Source organism: Sorex araneus, chromosome 1 (assembly GCF_027595985.1).
Source record: "Sorex araneus isolate mSorAra2 chromosome 1, mSorAra2.pri, whole genome shotgun sequence".
Lineage (NCBI taxonomy): Eukaryota > Metazoa > Chordata > Mammalia > Eulipotyphla > Soricidae > Sorex > Sorex araneus.
In genome coordinates this window covers 110,170,478-110,190,781 of record NC_073302.1, presented here as the reverse complement: position 1 = coordinate 110,190,781, position 20,304 = coordinate 110,170,478, and the positions used below count along the sequence as shown (strand labels likewise).

The following is a 20,304-nucleotide window of genomic DNA, read 5'->3' as shown; positions in this document are numbered from 1 at the left end:
GTATCTTGGGAGTATAAAAATATCAGTGCAAATATAAGTTCAAAGAAAAATGCAATCATCTGTCACAAGCTGAACTAGGGACTTCTACATGGAAGAAAATTAAAAGTAGAGCAAGGGATTCTGGATAAGTGGAAAAGGATTTATGACACATGTTAAAAATATTATAGTCATTAAAATTAATGTGTATGTATATTTTTATTTTTCATTTCTATCATTAAAGGACAAATAGTGAAAATGAACATATCTTAGACTACTGCTATTTATTTTATAATCTATAACAAGTATATCAAACAAAAGAAACATTTTGCAGAACAAAACAGTCTCAATTATTAAAATCCAAGTGAAACTTATACCTTAGTAGCTTCCAAGTTATGCTGGTGTCAAGACAATAAAGATATAGAGAAAATTGATATAGAGAAAGATATAGAGAAAATTGGTAGATGATTTATGGATAAACATGAATACAATAAAACCTTAGGAAGATTAGGATTCACTTTATAATTCATTCTTATCTGGAATCCCTTAGATAATTTGAATAATAAGATTATATCCTAATATGCATAAATACATTGACTGAGATATGGGTGATGCCTTTATAAATGTCTGTAATTTTAAAAAATGATCCTAGACCTATCAGTTTAATTTAATTAGATAATAAATATGTGATCTAAAGTCTACTGGACTCACATAATTTTTTTTTTTAATTTTGAAGCCATGTTCAGCTCTGCTCAGGACTTACCCATGGGTGTGTATACAGAAATCTGTCCTAGGAATGCTCAGGTTACATATAAGTGCTGGGGCTTAGTCCAGGGTCAGCTGTGTGCAAGTGGTTAATCCATGTGCTAACTCTCCAACACTGTGTTTATTTTTCTGTAATATAAAAGAAAAATGTCATAGGATGTTTTATTTTCAGCCTTGTTATTTGACTACAAGTGGCTTGGTAGTTTATAACAGAGATACCTCTTTATATTTTCATTATAAAGTCATTTTAAATATATTTGATATTCTAATATTCAAACTGATTAGAATGAAAGAGAGAGATGTTAAGAAAACCAGGCATGCATCAGGCTTAGAGATGGAATGACCATAAATAATTATCAAAACTATCAAATATATTTAGGAATCAATATCTACCATTATTAATTAATCATTTCTGCTTTTAATAATCAATATTTTAAAAGTTCTTAAATCAATATTTTAAAAGTGTTTTATGGTTTATCATAAAACAAGCATTCTGAGAACTTCTTTTGAAGTCTATTAAATTCCTTTAGTAGTAAATGTTCTATATACTAATAAACACAATTTAGATTTTTAAGAGGATACATATTTAAATTATATTAGTTTTAGCTTAAAATTGTTAAACACTTAAGTCAGAAATTAAGGAACACAAAAAAATAGCATTTAATTTACTTTTTCGGTTTTGGGAAGCATGAAAATGGGTCATATTTAGTGCTTCGCACCTGCCGGCTTCTCTAGTGTCTATCGTTGATTTGTACATATTAGAGATTTCATATCCTCTCACTGAGTTTTAGAGTTGTTCCGCTCAGTACAGTAATTGTCTAAATGTTATATTAATATTTTGATACATGTGACTTTTTACTCTTTTCTTCTTATGGTGATCTCTCATTGCATCATGTTCTTCATTGATAAATTAATAAATTTGTTTAGCTTTTGGGCTGGAGCGATAGCACAGTGGTTGGGCGTTTGCCTTTCACGCGGCTAACGAGTTTGATTCCTCCACCCCTCTCGGAGAGCCCAGCAAGCCCCCGAGAGTATCTCGACCACGCGGCAGAGCCTGGCAAGCTACCCGTGCGTATTGGATATGCCAAAAACAGTAACAACAAGTCTCTCAATGAGAGACGTTACTGGTGCCCGCTCGAACAAATCCATGAGCAACGGGATGACAGTGACAGTTTAGCTTTTGTATTTTAACTATTTACTTTACAATGCATTAGTCTTATTATAATTTCAATTTTGGACTTGGATCAATTATGAAAGAAGCATCATCCATAAAATAAAATTACTTTTCTGTTGTAAATTCTGCATTTAAACCCTTCCATATCAATATACCAGACATTTTTCTTAATTTCTTCATTTTATAACTAGCAAACTTACTAGAAAGACATTTCCAATATATTAAAATGTTGACTGACGTATTTCATCTATTAGTTTTGCAGATTTCCTCCAAGATTCACACTGAAAGTATTTATTTTCCTCTGAATTTAACTTATCTCTTACTGCATATACGTTCCTTGAAGAAGAAAATAATCCTTTATATAAAGAAATCTACTTTCATTTTTTTCCAAATTTATTTAAAAGTCTTGAGCTTTATAAACTGATTTTTTTTTTAACAAACTGCTGTGCTTTTCTTAGATTAATGATGAAACCAATTGTTCATCCCTTAGCTTCTGACAGCATACAATGAGTTCTGACAACTTTCTCCCACTCCGATTCCTGAATAACATGTAATTTCCTTGATATGACAAAATATCACTTTAGCATTCATGTCATGCTTAGTGTTCATTTTTCATTTTTCTGTAAGTTAATGAGTTCTAGAAAGGGTGTCTTCATAAAGTCGTCTGTTGCCAAACGTTCTGCTATAGCATATGGAGCTAGCGACAAGCTGCGGTATTAAGGAGATTTGTTTTAAACCAATCCTCAAACGTGTGCACAGAAATACTAAATCCGGTCCCATGTGTTTTGCAGACAATCCTGGTTTGCTGAGTCATGTCACAGTGGGTATCAGAGTTCTGGATGTCAATGACAATCCGCCCCAACTTGCCAGGGACTATGATATTGTTGTCTGTGAAAATTCTAAGCCTGGCCAGGTAAGTGAATTTATTTCCTTCCTATTATTTGAATGGAAGAAATATAAGCAGTTCTATTTCTGTTCTTCGTAGGGATAATCCTCAAAATCCCCAGTGTTATTTTGCGCTCAGTGAAAATAATTGGATAAAGCTTTAACTTGAAAATAGATTTTCCGAAGAATCATAGAAAATAATATGCTCTAGATTCTAAACATAATTTAAAAGAATGAATTCATTTATATAGACATTCATCTTATGAGTATTAGTTTTAATGCTTTGTCTATAACCCTGTATTAAGTAAGGGGGAAATGACTTGGGATTTCTTGAGGAAAAGAGTCCGACTTGTTGGTGTACTTTGTATGGCATTAGGAAGTGTTAAAAGACCATTAAATGACAAGTTACTAAAATGTGATTATGGGGCGGGTGTGATGTCATAGGACAGTATGTCGAGTATTTGGCACGTGGGCAACTTGGATTCGATCCTCCCACCATATATGGTCCCCTGAACCCAGCCAGGAGTGATCCCTGATCACAGATCTAGGAGTAAGCCCTGAGTTTTGAGGTATTGATTTTATAGCCTGTGACTTAACAGTACAAGTCAATTGTTTCTAGGAGTTCTTGGTAAAGGTTTTAAGGTTCTCTAGATATAGTATATCATCTGCGAATAGTGAGAGTTTGATTGCTTCCTTTCATATCTGAATGCCTTTAATGACTTTTTCTTGCCTAACTGCTATTTCAAGTACTTCCAATACTATATTGAACAGAAGTGGTGAGAGTGGGCATCCTTGTCTTGTCTCTGATCTTAGAGGGAAGACCCTTATTTTTTCCCCATTGAGGATAATGCTTGCCATAGGTTTGTGGTAGATGGCTTTGAATATCTTGAGGAAAGTTCCTTCTAAACCCATTTTGGTGAGAGTTTTTATCATAAACTGGTTTTGGATCTTGTCAAATTGTTTTTCTGTATCTATTGGTATGATCACATGGCTTTTATCTTTATTTTTGTTGATATGATAGAGTATGTTGATTGATTTGCAAATGTTAAACCATCCTTGCATCCCCAGGTTGAATCCCATTTGGTCGTGGTGTATGATATTTTTGATGAGTTGTTGGATTCTATTTGCTACTATTTTGTTGAGAATCTTTGCATTTGTGCTCATCAGGGATATTGGCCTGTAGTTTACTTTGTTAGTAGTGTCTTTATTTTCCTTCAATTTCCTGGAAAGGCTTGAGGAGAACTGGCAACCGTTCTTCTTTAAATGTTTGGGAGAATTCACTAGTGAATCGATCTGGTCCTGAGCTTTTGTTTTTGGGAAGACTTTTGATTACAGTTTCAATTTCCTTGATACTAATGGGTATATTCAGGTATTCTAAGTCTTCTTGGTACAGTCTTGGGAGAGTATAGGAATCCAGTGATTTACCATTTCTTCTAGGTTATCTTGTTTTGTGGCATACAGACTCTCAAAGTAGTCTCTGATCATATTTTGAATTGCATTGGTTTCTTTTGCGATGTCCCCTTTTTCATTTATGATTTGGTTTATTACAGTTCTCTCTCTTTCTCTTTCTTTGTGAGTCTTGCTAGTGGTTTATCAATCTTGTTTATTTTCTCAAAGAACCAGATCTTGGTTTCATTGACCTTTCAGATTGTGTTTTGAGTTTCCATGTCATTAATTTCTGCTCTAACTTTTATTATTTCATTCTTTTGCCAGGGTTTGGGTTCCTTTTATTGATTTTTTTCTAAAATTTTTTTCTTGAGCTGTGAAGTCAAGTTATCTATGTAGGCCCATTCTTCCTTCCTGAGGAATGCTTGCAAAGCAATAAATTTTCCTCTTAACATGAATTTAGCTGAGTCCCATAAGTTTTGGTAGTTGTGTCCTCATTTTCATTTGTTTCCAGGTATCTTTTGATTTCTTCCTTGACTTCTTTCCTGACCCACTCATTGTTAAACTTGAGTTGTTTAATTTCCAGGTGTTTGTTTTGGTTCTCTGCATTTGCGTGTCACTAGCTTCTATCTTCAGTGCATCGTGGTCTGAAAAGATAGTTGATACAATTTCTCTCTTCTTGATTCTATTGAGGTATGTTTTGTGACCAAGCACATGGTGTATTTTAGAAAATGTTCTGTGTGCACTGGGAAAAAAATGTGTATTCTTTGTTTTGGGGGTGTAAATCCCTGCATAGGTCTGTTAGCCCTCTCTCTTCTATTTCTTCCTTCAGAGACAGTGTTTCCTTGCTGAGTTTTGTTCTTGTTGATCTATCCAGAGGTGACAATGTGGTGTTGAAGTCTCCAACTATTATTGTATTGCTAACAATGTCATCCTTAAAATCTGTTAGCAGTTGTTTTAAGTATTTATCTGGTCCCTAATTAGGTGCATATACATTTAAGAATATGATTTCTTCCTGTTGCATATAATCCTTGATAAATAGAAAATGGCCTTCACTGTCCCTTCTAATCTTTTCAATCTGAAATCTATGTTTTTGGATACTAGTATGGCTACACCAGCTTTAATGAGGGAGTTGTTTGCTTCCAAGATTGTTTTTCCATCCTTTAACTTTGAGTGTGTTTTTGTTCTGATTGTTCAGATGTGTTTGTTGTAGGAAGCAGAATGTTGTTTTCAGGTTCTAGATCTATTTTGCCACTCTGTGTCTCTTGATTGCTGCATTTAGACCATTGACATTGTGAGAAATTATTGTTATGGGTTTTTTGCCATCTTACTGTAAGGGTTTGTTGTGCTTATGGGTGTTTTCCTTGTTGTCATATAGGAGCCCTTTTAGTCCTTTTAAGTTTGATTTTGAGTGTATGAAGTTCTTTTTTTTTTTTTTTTTTTTTTTTTTTTTTTTTTAATTTTTTATTGTGGAAAGTTACAAAGTTACAAAGTTTTCAGGTTTAAATCTCAGTTAGAGTGTATGAAGTTCTTGAGCTCTTGTTTATCTATAAAATGGTGTATCATTCATTGAGTTTGGTTGAGAGTTTAGTTAAAGGATTCTTGGTGAGGTTTTCATTTCAATGAATTTTTTCACTGTGTTTTCCCAATGCCTTCAGGCTTGGAAGGTTTCCTCTGATAGGTCTGCTATAAATCTAAGGGGGGCTCCTTTGTATTTGATTGCCTTCTTCGACCTTGCTGCTCGCAGTATTGTGCCTCTATCCATGGCATCCATAATTTTGGTTGTGATATGCCTTGAAGTGTTTTTATTAGGGTTTCTTTTTATTAGGGTTTTTTCGTTCTGGCTCCTTGGATCTGGATGCCTGCATTCTCTAACTCTGGGAACTTTTCAGCAGTGATTTCTTTAACTGTGGCTTTTTCATTGGGGTTTCCTCCCTGTCCTTCTGGTACTCCGATGATTCTAATGTTCCTCATGGAGTCATCCCCTAGGTCTCTGATTTGCCTTAGAGCTATTTTAAGGTCTTTTCCCATTGTTTATTGTTGCCAATACAATTTCTGCTGCTCCTCTTCAAGTTCACTGATTCTGTCTTCAGCTGTAGACATTCTACTGTTTAGGTCACCCACTGAGTTTTTTTTGCTTTATTTATTTTTCAATAAGTGAGTCACTGTGAGGGTACAGTTACAAATTTACCCATCTTTGTGCTTGTGTTTCCCTCATGCAATGTTCAAGAACCCATCCCTCCACCAGTGTCCATTTTCCAACACCAACGAACCCAGTATCTCTCACATCCTCCCATCCCGTTCCCCCTCCACTACACCCCGCCTCTGTGGAAGAGTATTCCATTTTGTTCTCTCTCCTTTTAAGTGTTGTGGTTTGCAATAGGGATATTGAGTGGCCATCGTGTTCAGTCTCTAGTCTACTTTCGGCACGCATCTCTCTTCTTGCGCGGGATCCCCAACCACATTTTACTTGGTGTTCCATTCTCTATCTGGGCTGCATTTCCCCCTGCAGGTGAGGCCAGCTTCCAAGCCATGGAGCCAACCTCCTTGTATTATATGTTACTATTCTTGGGTGTTAGTCTCCTACTCTGTTATTTTATATTCCACAGATGTGTTCAATCTTTCTTTGTCTGTCCCTTTCTTTCTGACTCATTTCACTTAGAATGATACTTTCCATGTTGATCCACTTATGTGCAAAGTTCATGACTTCATCTTTTCTAACAGCTGCATAGTATTCCATTGTATAGATGTACCAAAGTTTCTTTAACTAGTCATCTATTCTCGGGCACTCAAGTTTTTTCCAGATTCTGGCCATTGTAAGCAATGCTACGATGGACATATAAGTGCAGATGTCATTTCAACTATACCTTTTAGTTTTTCTGGGATATATTTCCAGAAGTGGTATTGCTGGATAAAATGGAGGCTCGATTTCTAATTTTTTGAGAAGCGTCCATATTGTTTTCCAAAAGTGCTGAACCAGTCAGCATTCCCACCAGCAGTGTAGAAGGGTCCCACCCACTGAGTTTTTAATTTCACCTACCAAATCCTTTATTTGTGACATTTTTTTGTAGCTTCTTATTTCTGCTCTCATTTCTTCCTGTATTTTCGTGGCTATTTGTTCCACTGTTTCTTTCATTTCTTCCTTTAATTCTCTGCATGTCTGCTCCATTGATTCTTTGAGTTCCTTGAACATCCTCAACATTTCATCTAGAAATTCTTTGTCAGAGAGATCTTATTTGTGGGTAAACCCTGTTGAGGATTCGGGACTCTTTTCTTTGTCTTCTCCTTATATTGGAGATTTGTGCTGTGTTCATGTTATTGCGGTTACATAGAGGTAAAACCTTCAAGTTCACTAGCACTGTTTCCTCTTATTGCAGGAAAGGATTCTGAATAAGCTCGGTTGATGGTGGTCCCCTTCTAGAGTCCGTCCTTCCTCTCAGACATTATTCTATGTCTTATGATAGGCATCTAGTGAAACATTGGAGGAGGTGTTCTTTTATATTAGGCATTGTACAGCTTCTTGTGTATGCTGGTCTTTTGGTGGAATTAGAGCTGGCCAGTGGATTATTGCCATTTTGTGTTTGAGGTGGACAGGACGTTTTCCACAGAATTAGGTAATAAGGATTAGGATGTGAGTCGAGAGTGCTGGAAATTGAAAATATAACAGTGGCTGATGAGCGGCCACTTGCCACACAGAAGGCCACGCCCACTTTTGAGGAGGCAATGCCCCCTACAGTGGAGGCCACACCCTCAGCTGGTCTGGATTTTAATGCTTGGGTCCACAGACCTGTTGAGATGAGCGGTAGGTAGTTTGGCAGGCGCTGGCGACAGAAGTTGAGGCAGGTGCCCCCAGGGCTGGTCCCGACACCTGGTGTTGGGGACTGGATGGGGAGGAGGCGCAAAAGGGGGTTCACAGACCTGTTGAGAAGAGTGGCGGGTAGTTGGGCAGGCGCTGGCCTGGACCCTATAGTTCTTGAGCAGTTGTTTCCACATATTTCATCAAATGGAATTTAAACTTTACATTGAGAGAATTTTGAAAAGAATTGTGGTACTCCTATTTAATACATCATTATCAAACGGTGATCAGTTTCACAATAACCCATTTAGAAGAAAGAGTGCTCTGTGCCCTACATCACTTTTATTTTGTAATCTTTGGGTCACTTTAATCTTATGTTTGAGTATTTCTGGTGACACTATGTGCATTGTGATGCGAAGTGGTAATATGGAACTCTATTTAAGTGATGATTTGTGAAATAGGTTTTTTCAAATGTGTCTGTATTGCCTAGATGTATAATAGTTTGTCGTTCCATGACAACTGCTTTTAGAAGTACAGATATTTTCTATTATGATTAGTACACATCTCAAAATAGCAGCATTTGCCTGACACCACATTTTGTATGAAAGCCCAGGTTTAAGCCACATATATACAGTAGAGTTCAGGTGAATCCTATATCAAAACAAACAATATTGTCTTCTGATTTAATTTGTTTTCTCTCCTAAACAAACAAACAAACAAAAAGCTCTGAACAATCTGGCATGAAGAAAATAATAAAAAGAAAGTGATGCATGAATGGAATTCAAAACCAAGTTTACAAAGAAGTGAAAATTCAGAATACTTTGATGTTCCCACCACTAAAAACTTGGGGAAACAAAGAAATTCTTTCTACTCTATTTATACTGAGTTTTTCCTATGTGTTTTAGGATTTCTTTCTCTTTAAATGAATTTAGAAAACAATATATAAAAGAAAACATTTTATAGTATATCACCTGCCTCTATCACTATCACATTTAATTGTTACCAATACAATGCTGTATTATAAAAAAAATTTAAAAAGTTCACTGTAGCACTGTCCTCCCATTGTTCATCAATTTGCTCCAGTAACAACTCCATTGTGAGACTTGTTGTTACTGTTTTTGGCATATAGGATATGTCATGAGTAGCTTGCCAGGCTCTGCAGTGCAGGCGGTATACTCTCGGTAGCTTGCTGGGCTCTCCAAGAGGGATGAAGGAATCGACCCTGGGTTGGCCACATGTAAGGCAAATGCCCTACCCACTGCACAGTATATCCACTATATCGCTTCAATATAAAAAAATAATAGATCAGAAAAAAATTTATACCAAATCTGCATCAAGTTTATTTATACCTAGTAATCATTAGAATTATCATCAAGTACATATATGATTTCATTTGAGGTCATATTATAAAGCAAATACAATTTAACGAGATGCAATGAGTTTAATAGAATTTCCTTTTCAGTTTAAACAGTTGGTTAAGCTTAGGTTGCTTATGAAATTAAAGATTATTTCATTTGTATAAATTTTGACACTATTCTTCCTCTATTATACTGCTTTGTGATATTGGAGAATCATTTAAATAAGGCAATATTTACTCATCGAATGAATACAGGATTGATTCAAGGATGTTCTTACCCAAAATTTAGCCTTATTTAGGTATTTCTTAAAAATATTCTTAAACTACTTATCAATCCCAAATATCAACATGGATTCCCCTTCATAGGTAGATCTTACATCTGATTGTAATCCTCTCATAGTTATTAAAATAACTAAATATATTATGTACCAATTGTGTAAGGTATATCAGACAGAGTCAAAGCTCATTAAGAATGAGTGAAAAAATAAATTATAAATTTAAATGCCACAAACCAGTTGTACCAACAAAAAATAATAGAGAGAACCCAGAAGTCACACCTTTGATAAAAATTTAGAAAATATTGATATGGGAGACATGACTATTATCAACTCTGCCAGAAGTTTACATGTTCTATAATGCTTAGACATGTTCTCTCCTTGAAGTCTAAGGAAACAAGATATGGAATTCTGTGTCCTGATGAGAGAGAGAAAACATCACTAGTTGCAACAGAAAAATAAATTCTCTCACTGCAGGTCAATAAAATGGTTGCATCTGTATGAAGGCAGACCAGGGATTTCTCTAAGTCCCTGCTACTTTCTGCATGTGGTGATGGATGGACTGAAATTGGATGCACACCTGGTTATGGTACTCACACACACTTATACACTGAAACTCTGTTTTTGGTGGAGTGCTGGGATGGTAATGGTTGCATGATAGGATTAGCCTTGGCACATAGGGCAGTGCTTTCTCAGGTCCCATATTTCCAAGGCAGATTCTATGCTGAGGAATTGAGCTATCCCTAGCACCCTAAGAATCACTCTAGCTTTATAAAAGCACATTAACATATTGTGAAAACAAGGAAAATAACATAAACAATAAGTTCCTAGGAGTTCAAGAACAATGAGAACAATTAGAATGTGATGACAAAGTCATCGACTGTTAAGTCGCTGGGGAAGAAATAACTTGAATACAATGAAAATGGTATTTTGATAATGGTACCATAAAATGGTAATCACAATAAAATCTTTGTTATCTCTTGTCTAATAAGTAGAATGTACCATTAAAATTAAGACAATATATAATAACTTAAAAATAAATGCTTTGAAATGGGAAGAGAGAATAACAGACAATAAAATGGTTTGACTGATTTAAATTTCTTTTCCACTGCAATTGACACCAGAATTGCATCCTAGAATAGAAAAGGAATTTGAGATGAGGTAACATCAAGAAAATAGATTGTGTATTGGATCATCATAATGAATAATAGGGATGAAAGAACATTTATTTTCCAGAAGTAAACATTCATTTTACTGATCCAAGAAAATAACCTTGAAAAATGGATGTTTTAAAGTTTATATTATTTAACTAATATATAGAGAACACAAATAAGTTTTTCAGATCATAAACACTTTCAGTGCCATGGAGTGCTTTTATACACCTGAGTAACTTTTTGAGATTATTTTATTTCCCAACACTTTCTTCTCCTGCTTCAGTCCAGTGTCAATAATAAGTGAATAAAATAAATAAATAAATTCCAGAGATTTGTCAGAGTTAAAAATAAATAAATCAAACAGTAACCAAATATCTAAATCACATATGGTCACAAATAATACGGAAGTAAATAAAGGATGGAGATTACTTGGAAAATGTCAAAAGAGGGAAGACTTTAACCTGGGCTCTCTTCCCCAGAAAGAACATTTAGTTTAGGGATGCAAAGAATCTGAAGCCACGAGCCCTAGAACTGGAAGGAAACCATCAGTCCTGCATCCGCAAGCAGGTTTTCTCCTCATTTTGACTTCATCCACGCACCATATCGTATAACCCTTTCACACTCGGGTCTCTGCAATGGACCCTCTCCACTCCCTCACCTCCAAACGGACTCAGTACGTGGAGAGGAAAGACATTTTAACCATGGCATTAAATGCATCATTTCACTATTGAAATGACGTAAAACGAAATAAAGATTTTTCTAGAAATCAGCAAGTTTTTGAAATAAACATACAGGAAACCCTCTTTGATACCTTTAATTTTGTTTTTGGTTCTTGGTTTCTGTGGGCAAGGCATCTGAAAGCAGGCATCCACTCATGAGGATATCCATGTTCTTAAGGAAGCAAATAGGGGCGATTTCATTTATTTGCAGTTTTCTTTTTTTCATAGTATAAATGGTGGTGACAGTGGAATTTGTATTCTTAGGTCACCTGGGATGTTCTGTTTGTAGATTCTAAACATTCTTTGTTTTTGAATGTCCATAGAGTACAAACTGTGGAATCATGTGTCAGCCACCAGAGAGAAGGTAGTCAAGAAAGGTCCGAAAGGGCCTGCATTTACCTCTGACACCTGGTTACAGACTGAGACAAGTTACAGACCTGGGTGGACGAAGGTGTCTCATTGCTAAAATTAAGAGCCTGCATTCTGATCTCAAAGCCCTCTTTAAAGACTATAAATACATAGGATTTGACTGCTTTAGCATTCACAATTCGAGATGAACATTTATGGTGATGCTATTCTACATCAACACTGGGATATTTATATTTGTGAAAACAATACTTCACATCTCCCTGAACAGGTGTTCCTAGAAAATCTTACAAGTAATTGGCCTCCAAGGTACTGTGATGATAAAGGGGGAAAAAAACGTAAATGTTTATGCCATGCTAGAAAATAAAACGTGAATGATTGCAAATTATACTATTGTATGTTTCCTTAAATGTAATGCAAAGGAGAACAAGATATTAATTTGTAATTTTAATGTGTGAATATGAAAGTACTCTAGGTGGGTAAAATATACTTGTAAAAATTCTTTTTTTTTGTAGCAATTGAAATTGTTAGAATTATGGGATTTAGTCAACTTCTATGCTTTTTTTTAGGTTATCCATACAATCAGTGCCATTGATAAAGACGATTTTGCCAATGGACCAAGATTTAGCTTCTTTCTCGACGAAAGCCTGTCTATAAACCCCAACTTCACTCTAAAGGACAATGAAGGTGAAATAAATACATCCATGTTTTAAGTCTGTGTATTATTTGAGTCGATATGGAAAAGTCCTGAGAAGTTTTGATTTATCCTTATATACCCATGAACAGCTTGCAAATCAGCATTCAAAATCAGTTTGATGTTAATGTGTTATGATCTGTGAATAGCTTGTATTTAAAATTGAGCCATATGTACAAATAACTTTCATTGAATTTATTCAGAAGCATCCCTTTAAATAAGAAATATACTTGTAATATGCTATTGGGCAAATTTTAAGAGAAATCTTAGCTGACAAACATGTTTCTGAGAGCTGCTGCAACTGCTAGGAGGTAGAAAAACATTTAAATTAGGAAAAATGAAAAATATATCCTGGGGACAGTCAGTAAAGGAAATGGAATGTTTGAAATCAACTTGCATTTGCAAGACTATCAAGATGTGCTGTACAAATTATATTTCCTCTTGTTATTATGAATATTTCAGAATATATGTCTAGCTAAATATGCATAATTGCAAAGTATTGTGGAAATGTTTAACTCTTTTATAAGCTTCCTTATTGTGTGATTTTTTTAAAGCATCAGAATTTAGGAACTTTAAAGAAGATTCACCATGATTTTATTTCTCTGTTAGGTAGATTATCCAAGGTTGGGCAATCATTACTCTTTTGCATATAAGAAAAACATTAAGCCTTTCAGTATGAGTAGGGTACTAATTAGTATCAGTTTTCTTTCTTTCTTCCCAAACTGTCTTTGCTCAAGCTTAATAAATGAGTTATCTATCACTTAATCATTGCCTCAGAATAACATGAAATAACATGGTCTCTATCATGAATAAAAATTTTCAAGGAAAAATAAAAAATAGCATTACTAAATTGCAACATGTTAAAACTTTCCTCATCATCCCAGAGTTTCTTTAATTTACAGTGCCAAACATACCAAAGTAATCATACTTTTGTAATATAAATCTAGTTATATACATACGTGATAAACGTAGCCATAACTTGTGAAATATGAGTGGACCAGAGAGAATAAAGTATATATTTATACATAAATCACATAAAATATTGAAATGTATTGCTTTGATAGGAAAAAAAACTCGATTCTCTAAAAAAAGGAAGAGTATTAATGGATAGTTGAAAGCCCCTGTGTGAGCATACAAACTTAATTGTGCTAGACAATATAAGCCAATTAATTTTACTCTCTGTATAACAGCCACAGGTTGTGATTAGACAAACCAACTTTGTGGTTTTGAATAAAGTAATGACCCAGTATAAAAAAAGCATTTTATTCATAAATATTCAAATACAAGGTAATTTTGGATGATAATATATGAAGAATGCATGAAAATTCAATAAAGATCAAGCTGGAATAAATGATGCATGCATCTACATACATGTTTGCAAACATGCATGCACATAGCATATATATTTATTCATCTATGAGTTCCTACACACTTACTAGGACAACTATCAGAAAAAAGACACGCAGAAATCAGCACTTCCAGATCTGGTACATCCTAGGAACTTGAACACTGCCCAGGAGTTAGCAGACATTTACGTAAATCTGGAAATATAAGGAAATAAATCCTGAAGAAAAACAATATTTCCCTTGCCAATTCCTACATAAAAGCACACATTTAGGGAACAATGGAACGCAGATACTGGTTTCACATCAGGATGATGTATCAGGAAGTGATTGGTTCGGAGGGATTTCCAAAATTGCTTTTTGGCAAAAGAAAAAGAGGAAATGAAATTTTGAAAAATCTACAGAAATGCATGTTGTTAAGACCAGAAAAATAGTACAGTAAGGAGTTACCTTGCACACAGCGGACCAACATTTAGTTGCTGGCATCTCACATTTCTCTGAGACCCACTGGAAGTGATTCCTGAGCACAGAGCCAGGAGTAAGCCCTGAGCACTATCAGACATGGCCTACCTCTATCCCCCCAAATAAATGCATATTGTTGCTTATAAAAATACTGAAAATTAAAACATTAGTCAATGGAATAAGAACTAAATCAGAATAAATTCGCTGTTAATGTCTAAAACACATAAATGGTGAGATAAATGCTTTAAAAATTCCCCAAATTCAAAGTAATATTAAAAATTAAACATCTGCAATAAAGATTAACAAAAATATTTAATATGTTAAAATAGCATTGTATTATAACATTCTGTAAGTTCCAGGTATCATCACTGAAAATAAATATACATGTATACTACTCAGATTCATCACCAAAAATCCAATTCTGTCTTCCAGCATAAAATTTGTCCATTTTGTCCCAATTTGCTCTCCCATCTCACTTTCCCTCTAATAACCGGTCCATAGCATATTTCATTGAGTTCTACTGTTTGTTTTTTATAAACAGTAACAAGTCTCTCAATGGAAATGTTACTAGTGCTGGTTCAAGCAAATTGATGAACAACAGGACAACAGTGCTACTGTTTGTTTTCCATATACCATATATACATGAAATCATATGGTAATTATTTTTCTCATTTTGATTTGTTTTAACATTTGACATTATCTTCTAAGTCTTTGTTATTTCAAAGATAATATTTTAATTTTTTTTAATTTTAATTTTGATAGGCTGGGGCCATGCTCAGGTGTGCTCAGATTTACTCTTGCTTTTGCACCTGGAGGTCACCTACTCCTGGCTTGGGGGACATATATGGCAAGCATCTTACCCACTATACTATCTTTCTGTCCTCAGAATTTTTAATTTTTAAAAACAGTAAACATTAAAAAAATAGAAGCAAAATTGTAATCAATAGTTTTTAAAAAGATTTCAATACCCAATAGAGACATTTTAAGGAATATTTTCATATTATGAAATGCAAATCTAAAGAACAATGAAATATCACCTCAAATCTGTTGGAATGGCAGTTATCAAAGATAAAATTAAAAAATAAATACTTAAAAATTTAATAATTTGAACAAAATAAAAGAAAAAGAAAAACATGCTTTGTAGAGAATGTGGGGAAAAGTAAACATTTATGCATATTATTGACAAAAATATAAATGTATTTAGTCATTATGGAGTACTGTATAAATTTGTGTTTAAAATTAATAAAACAGAATCTCTGTATAATCCAGTTATTCTATTTCTCAGTATTTATGCCCCAAATACAAAAGCAATAATTCAAGGAACTATATGCACTTCCCTGTTTATTGCAACATTACTTACAGTAACCAACAGTTGTTAGCAACTTAAGTGCTTGTCAATTGAAAAATGGTAGATTACATTATATATAACATATATAGATATATACATATAGCCATGATAGATCACTATTAAGCAATAGTGATCTAACACTATTAAAAAAAGGCAATGGTTTAAACTAAATGTATTCCTGAGTTAGGAATGTTTTATAGAGTGATTTCTGAAAATCATGTACTTAAAATGTTCAAAAACATAATTATAAGTCTAGTCTCTACCTTCTTCATATGTAGTTAAAAATAGTGAAGCATCTAGAATGAAGAAATTGGTTTTTGTATATGGTTTTCATATATAATAAGAGATATTTTTATAATTGGCAATTAATATTTTGGCCTGTAATTTATTAACATTTGCCTTTACAGTTTCTACATGATAAAATGAATTAATATTTCATAATACATCTCAAAATTTGAACAGTAGATACTCAGGGAATTGTATCTTTAATTTACAAACATGGAAATTTATTTTACAAGTTAAATTACAAAGCTTTTTAAATAAATATAAAAGGTCAGAAATGAGAAAAAATTGTGAAATATAAACACGAAGAATAAAGTAAAATAAATTTAACTCTACCACTCATAATAAAATCAACTATCACTCTTAGAAAAATATATTTAATTATATTCTAAGTGTAGCATAATATACTTCCTAATATATTGCTTCAGAAGCAATCAGTATTGCTAAGAAAAAAAAATATTGTGTTTTACACAATGATCTCATTATTCGTGAAATATAGACTACTGGATGAGAAAATATATTGTAGAAAAAGGAAAATACTTAGATCATCCCTGACCCCAGTGTTTAGGGAGGTGACAGACAGAAAATGAAAGAAATTCAGGGGTAAGAGGAACAAAAAGTAATGGGTTAACTAGCATCAGAGCTTCTGTTAAACCAGTGATGTGAGTGAGTGGTATAGCCACATACTCAAAACACAGACTCAACAGAACTGAAAACATGAGGTCTTAGAGGGCACTGAAACTTCAGAATATGTCTGTCAAGTTGACAGACAGGGCTGGAGTGGGGTTGGGGTGGGCAGAAAACCTAGACCCTCTGACGAAGGGAAATTGACACTAGTAGGGGAATTGGTATTGAATTATTGTATGCCTAAAAGTAAACTATCAGCAACTTTGCAAATCATAAAAATTAAAAATGTAAAATATATTTTGCTTTAAAATAATAAAGGCATTCATCTAGCTCATAGTCCGAGGAATCAGAAATTTCTGGTAATTTTTCCTGAATAATTCTGTTCTCTAAATACCTTCAATGACCAAAGCTTACCAGCACTGAACTGACTTCCTCATTTCTAAAGTGCAAGGAAAATAAATAACTGTGGTGAAACAATTTATAATTTTTATAACTTCCACAAATAAATGAGCACTGAAAATAGAAAATACAACAAAAGGTAAAAGTATATAATTAACAGAATACAAATAAAATATATGAATGAGTATTCAAATATATTAAGTAAAATAGTAAAAAAAAAGAAAACAGAATAACCTCATCTATCTCATTTGCAAAAAGAAAAAATGAGATTATTAATGGTTCAATGATCCAGTGAGGCTTTTTTGCTTAAGTTTGTGTTTCAATTTTAACTTAATTTTGGAGCAGGTAAGAGGTGGACCCATTTAGTGGTACTCAGAACTTACTTCGGGATCAGTGCTCAGGAATCGCTCCCATTACTGTTCAGGGAGGGCTAGAGCAATAGTTCAGTGGGTAGGGCATTTGCCATGCATGTGGATGATCCAGGTTCAATTCCTCCACCCTTCTTGGAGAGCCCTACAAGCTACCGAGAGTATCTTGCCCACACAGCAGAGCCTGGCAAGCTATCGGTGGCATATTCAATATGCCAAACACAGTAACAACAAGTCTCACAATGGGGACATTACTGGTGCTCGCTCAAGCAAATCGATGAGGAACGGGATGACAGTGACAGAGACTGTTCAGGGAACAGTATTGGGGACCGAATCAGAGTCAGTGTGTTAACCTCTGTACTATCTCTCCAGTCCCTTCAGTTCTCGGTAGTCAACAAAAAGTAGTTATTGGAGATGTGTAAAGAGAACATTTATCTCCTAATGCTGAGGAGAAACTATTTATAGAGAAATGATTGGTATTGACACAATTTCACGGATGTGATGGAAGACTCTGCACCTCTACATCACATATGAATGACTCTATACCTCATGTTGAGAGAATTCAGAGCTTTACGCTTTCTAGGTCCCATTATCCTGGGATCCCAAGAGAATAGACATGATGCTTATGAGACCCATCATATGGAGTACTCTATACATTTGTGATGGGTCATATGATGGGTCTCAATCCCCTGACTGGGAAAGAGCCTCAATGCGGCATCTCTGGAAAGAATGAGTAAAGAGAGGCTGCTAAAATCTCAGGGCTAGGACGAATGGAGATGTTACTGGTGCCTGCTAGAGCAAATCGATATCAACGGGATGACAGTGATACAGTGATACACGCTGTTTATATAGTGGGTTGCCTTCATAACAGAGAAAGATTTGATGACCATCCCCAACATTCTATAGCAATCTACAAGAAAATACAATCCATATTTCCAAAGTAGTGATTGTATTTATTATTACTGTATCACTGTCATCCCGTTGTTCATCGATTTACTCAAGTGGGCACCAGTAATGTCTCTATTACACTCAACCCTGAGATTTTAGCAACCTCTCCTTACTTATCTTTCTCAGCAATTGGAGGCTCTTTTAGGGCCAGGGGAATGACACCTATCATTACTGTTTTTGGCATATCGAATACGCCGCCACAGGTAGCTTGCCAAACTCTGGCGTGCGGGTGGGGTACTCTCAATAGCTTGCCGGGCTCTCATAAAAGTATTTATTGTGTTCAGGGAGCAATAAATAAATAAATAATAAATAAATAAAAGTATTTATTATATGAGGTTATAAATATCCCTGTCCACTGTTCTGGAGGAAGACATTCTCTTGTCAAAAACTGTTCTCTTTACAAATATCCTTGATCATGATCTAGAGCAAAAGGAAGGTCATGGTTAGTATCAATAAGACTTGAATTGGGCTGGAGCGATAGCACAGCGGGTAGGGCGTTTGCCTTGCACGCGGCCGACCCGGGTTCGAATCCCAGCATCCCATATGGTCCCCTGAGCACGGCCAGGGGTGATTCCTGAGTGCAGAGCCAGGAGTAACCCCTGTGCATCGCCAGGTGTGACCCAAAAAGCAAAAAAAAAAAAAAAAAAGACTTGAATTAATGTAAGAAAATATTGGGTAATTTATCCCCAGCAACATTTTTAACATATATGCCAAAAACTATTGTTGTACTTGTTTTAAGGAGTGTTCATACAAGAATAGAGATTTTACTTATGCTTATGTGTCAAAAATTTAGGGAAAACAATTTGAAAATTAAACTTTGAAAAAATAACTAAATTACACAGCTTTTATACGAATGAAAATATAACAAAGTTTAAGTTGAATTAAGGAAGTTTACATTTGCTTTGCCTGAATCCCAACTGCACACTGTACAGTGGCACCAGGTAGTAATAATAGAATAATTTATACCACACATCATTTGTATTTAAAAGTTATTTTCTGCATATTCCTTTTGCATGAGTTACAGTTACATAAATATACAAAATACAAATTGAAGTATAGTGTGAAACAAAAGGCAGCAAATTTAGAAGAATATTTAAAATAATTACACAGATATAGAGTAGTGAAATGAAATGGACAAAATATTGTTAATTCATTTTATAACAATACGGGCCAGAGTGATAGCACAATAGTACAGTGGCTAGGGTTTTTACTTTGCATGCAGCCTTTCTGAGTTTGATCCCTGGGATCCCATATGGTGTCCTGAGCCTACTATAAGAGCTCACTGAGCACAAAAACAGAAATAAGCCGTAAGCAATATTGGCTTCAGTTCAAAATCAAAACAAAACAAAAATAGATTTGGCACAATTATGACAAAAATACTGCGTTTAAAGTCTAACATCATGGAACGATGTCTTCTAATTTCTCTGTGTGTGAAGAGTTAAATAAAACTACTTGAACCCATTTTCTAATGCAAAATAGTCACTTCTTCACCAAAATAAATTTATACACTTTTATCAATGCTTATAAATGTAATAGGTATCTAAATATTTAGAACAAATTCTATAAGTGATGACTTCATCTGAAGTGGAGTTAGGACTCCAGTCCTGCTTTTAAATACATTTAAGTGTAATTAAGTGAAACTGTACAAAGAAACCACATGGCCATCCACACCCTGTTCCTTTCCTGGAGTGGAATTAAGGATACTTGCTAAATAGAGATATTGAATCTGATAACAGGTTGATGAATGAAGTCTAAAAGTAGAAAAAGACATGACTAAAAGCAATAGGTAGAATTTGGCATATCTATGTCTGAGGTCTAAGGGTAGAAGTTTATAGTGAGATTAAGAAAATGGGTGAAAAATGTTCCATATGACTATTGAACTACCTATTTAAAGTAAAAATCGAATTATGAACTGAGTTGGGCATGATAGAACTAACTGTATTTGAGTTTCTTAGATCATAACTTTGTTCCATTTACCTT

The 20,304-nt window shown here is 34.5% G+C and overlaps 1 protein-coding gene across 3 annotated transcripts in view; it reads left to right on the top strand.

Annotated features, from left to right (window-relative positions):
* CDH18 (cadherin 18) overlaps positions 1-20,304 on the top strand; it is a 993,503-nt gene that overhangs the window by 949,857 nt on the left and 23,342 nt on the right. For all 3 annotated transcript variants that reach the window (XM_055131052.1, XM_055131061.1, XM_055131049.1), the window contains 2 exons: positions 2,707-2,828; positions 12,423-12,540. In XM_055131052.1, the coding sequence (XP_054987027.1) occupies positions 2,707-2,828; positions 12,423-12,540 (240 nt within the window). The remainder of the gene's footprint in view (positions 1-2,706; positions 2,829-12,422; positions 12,541-20,304) is intronic.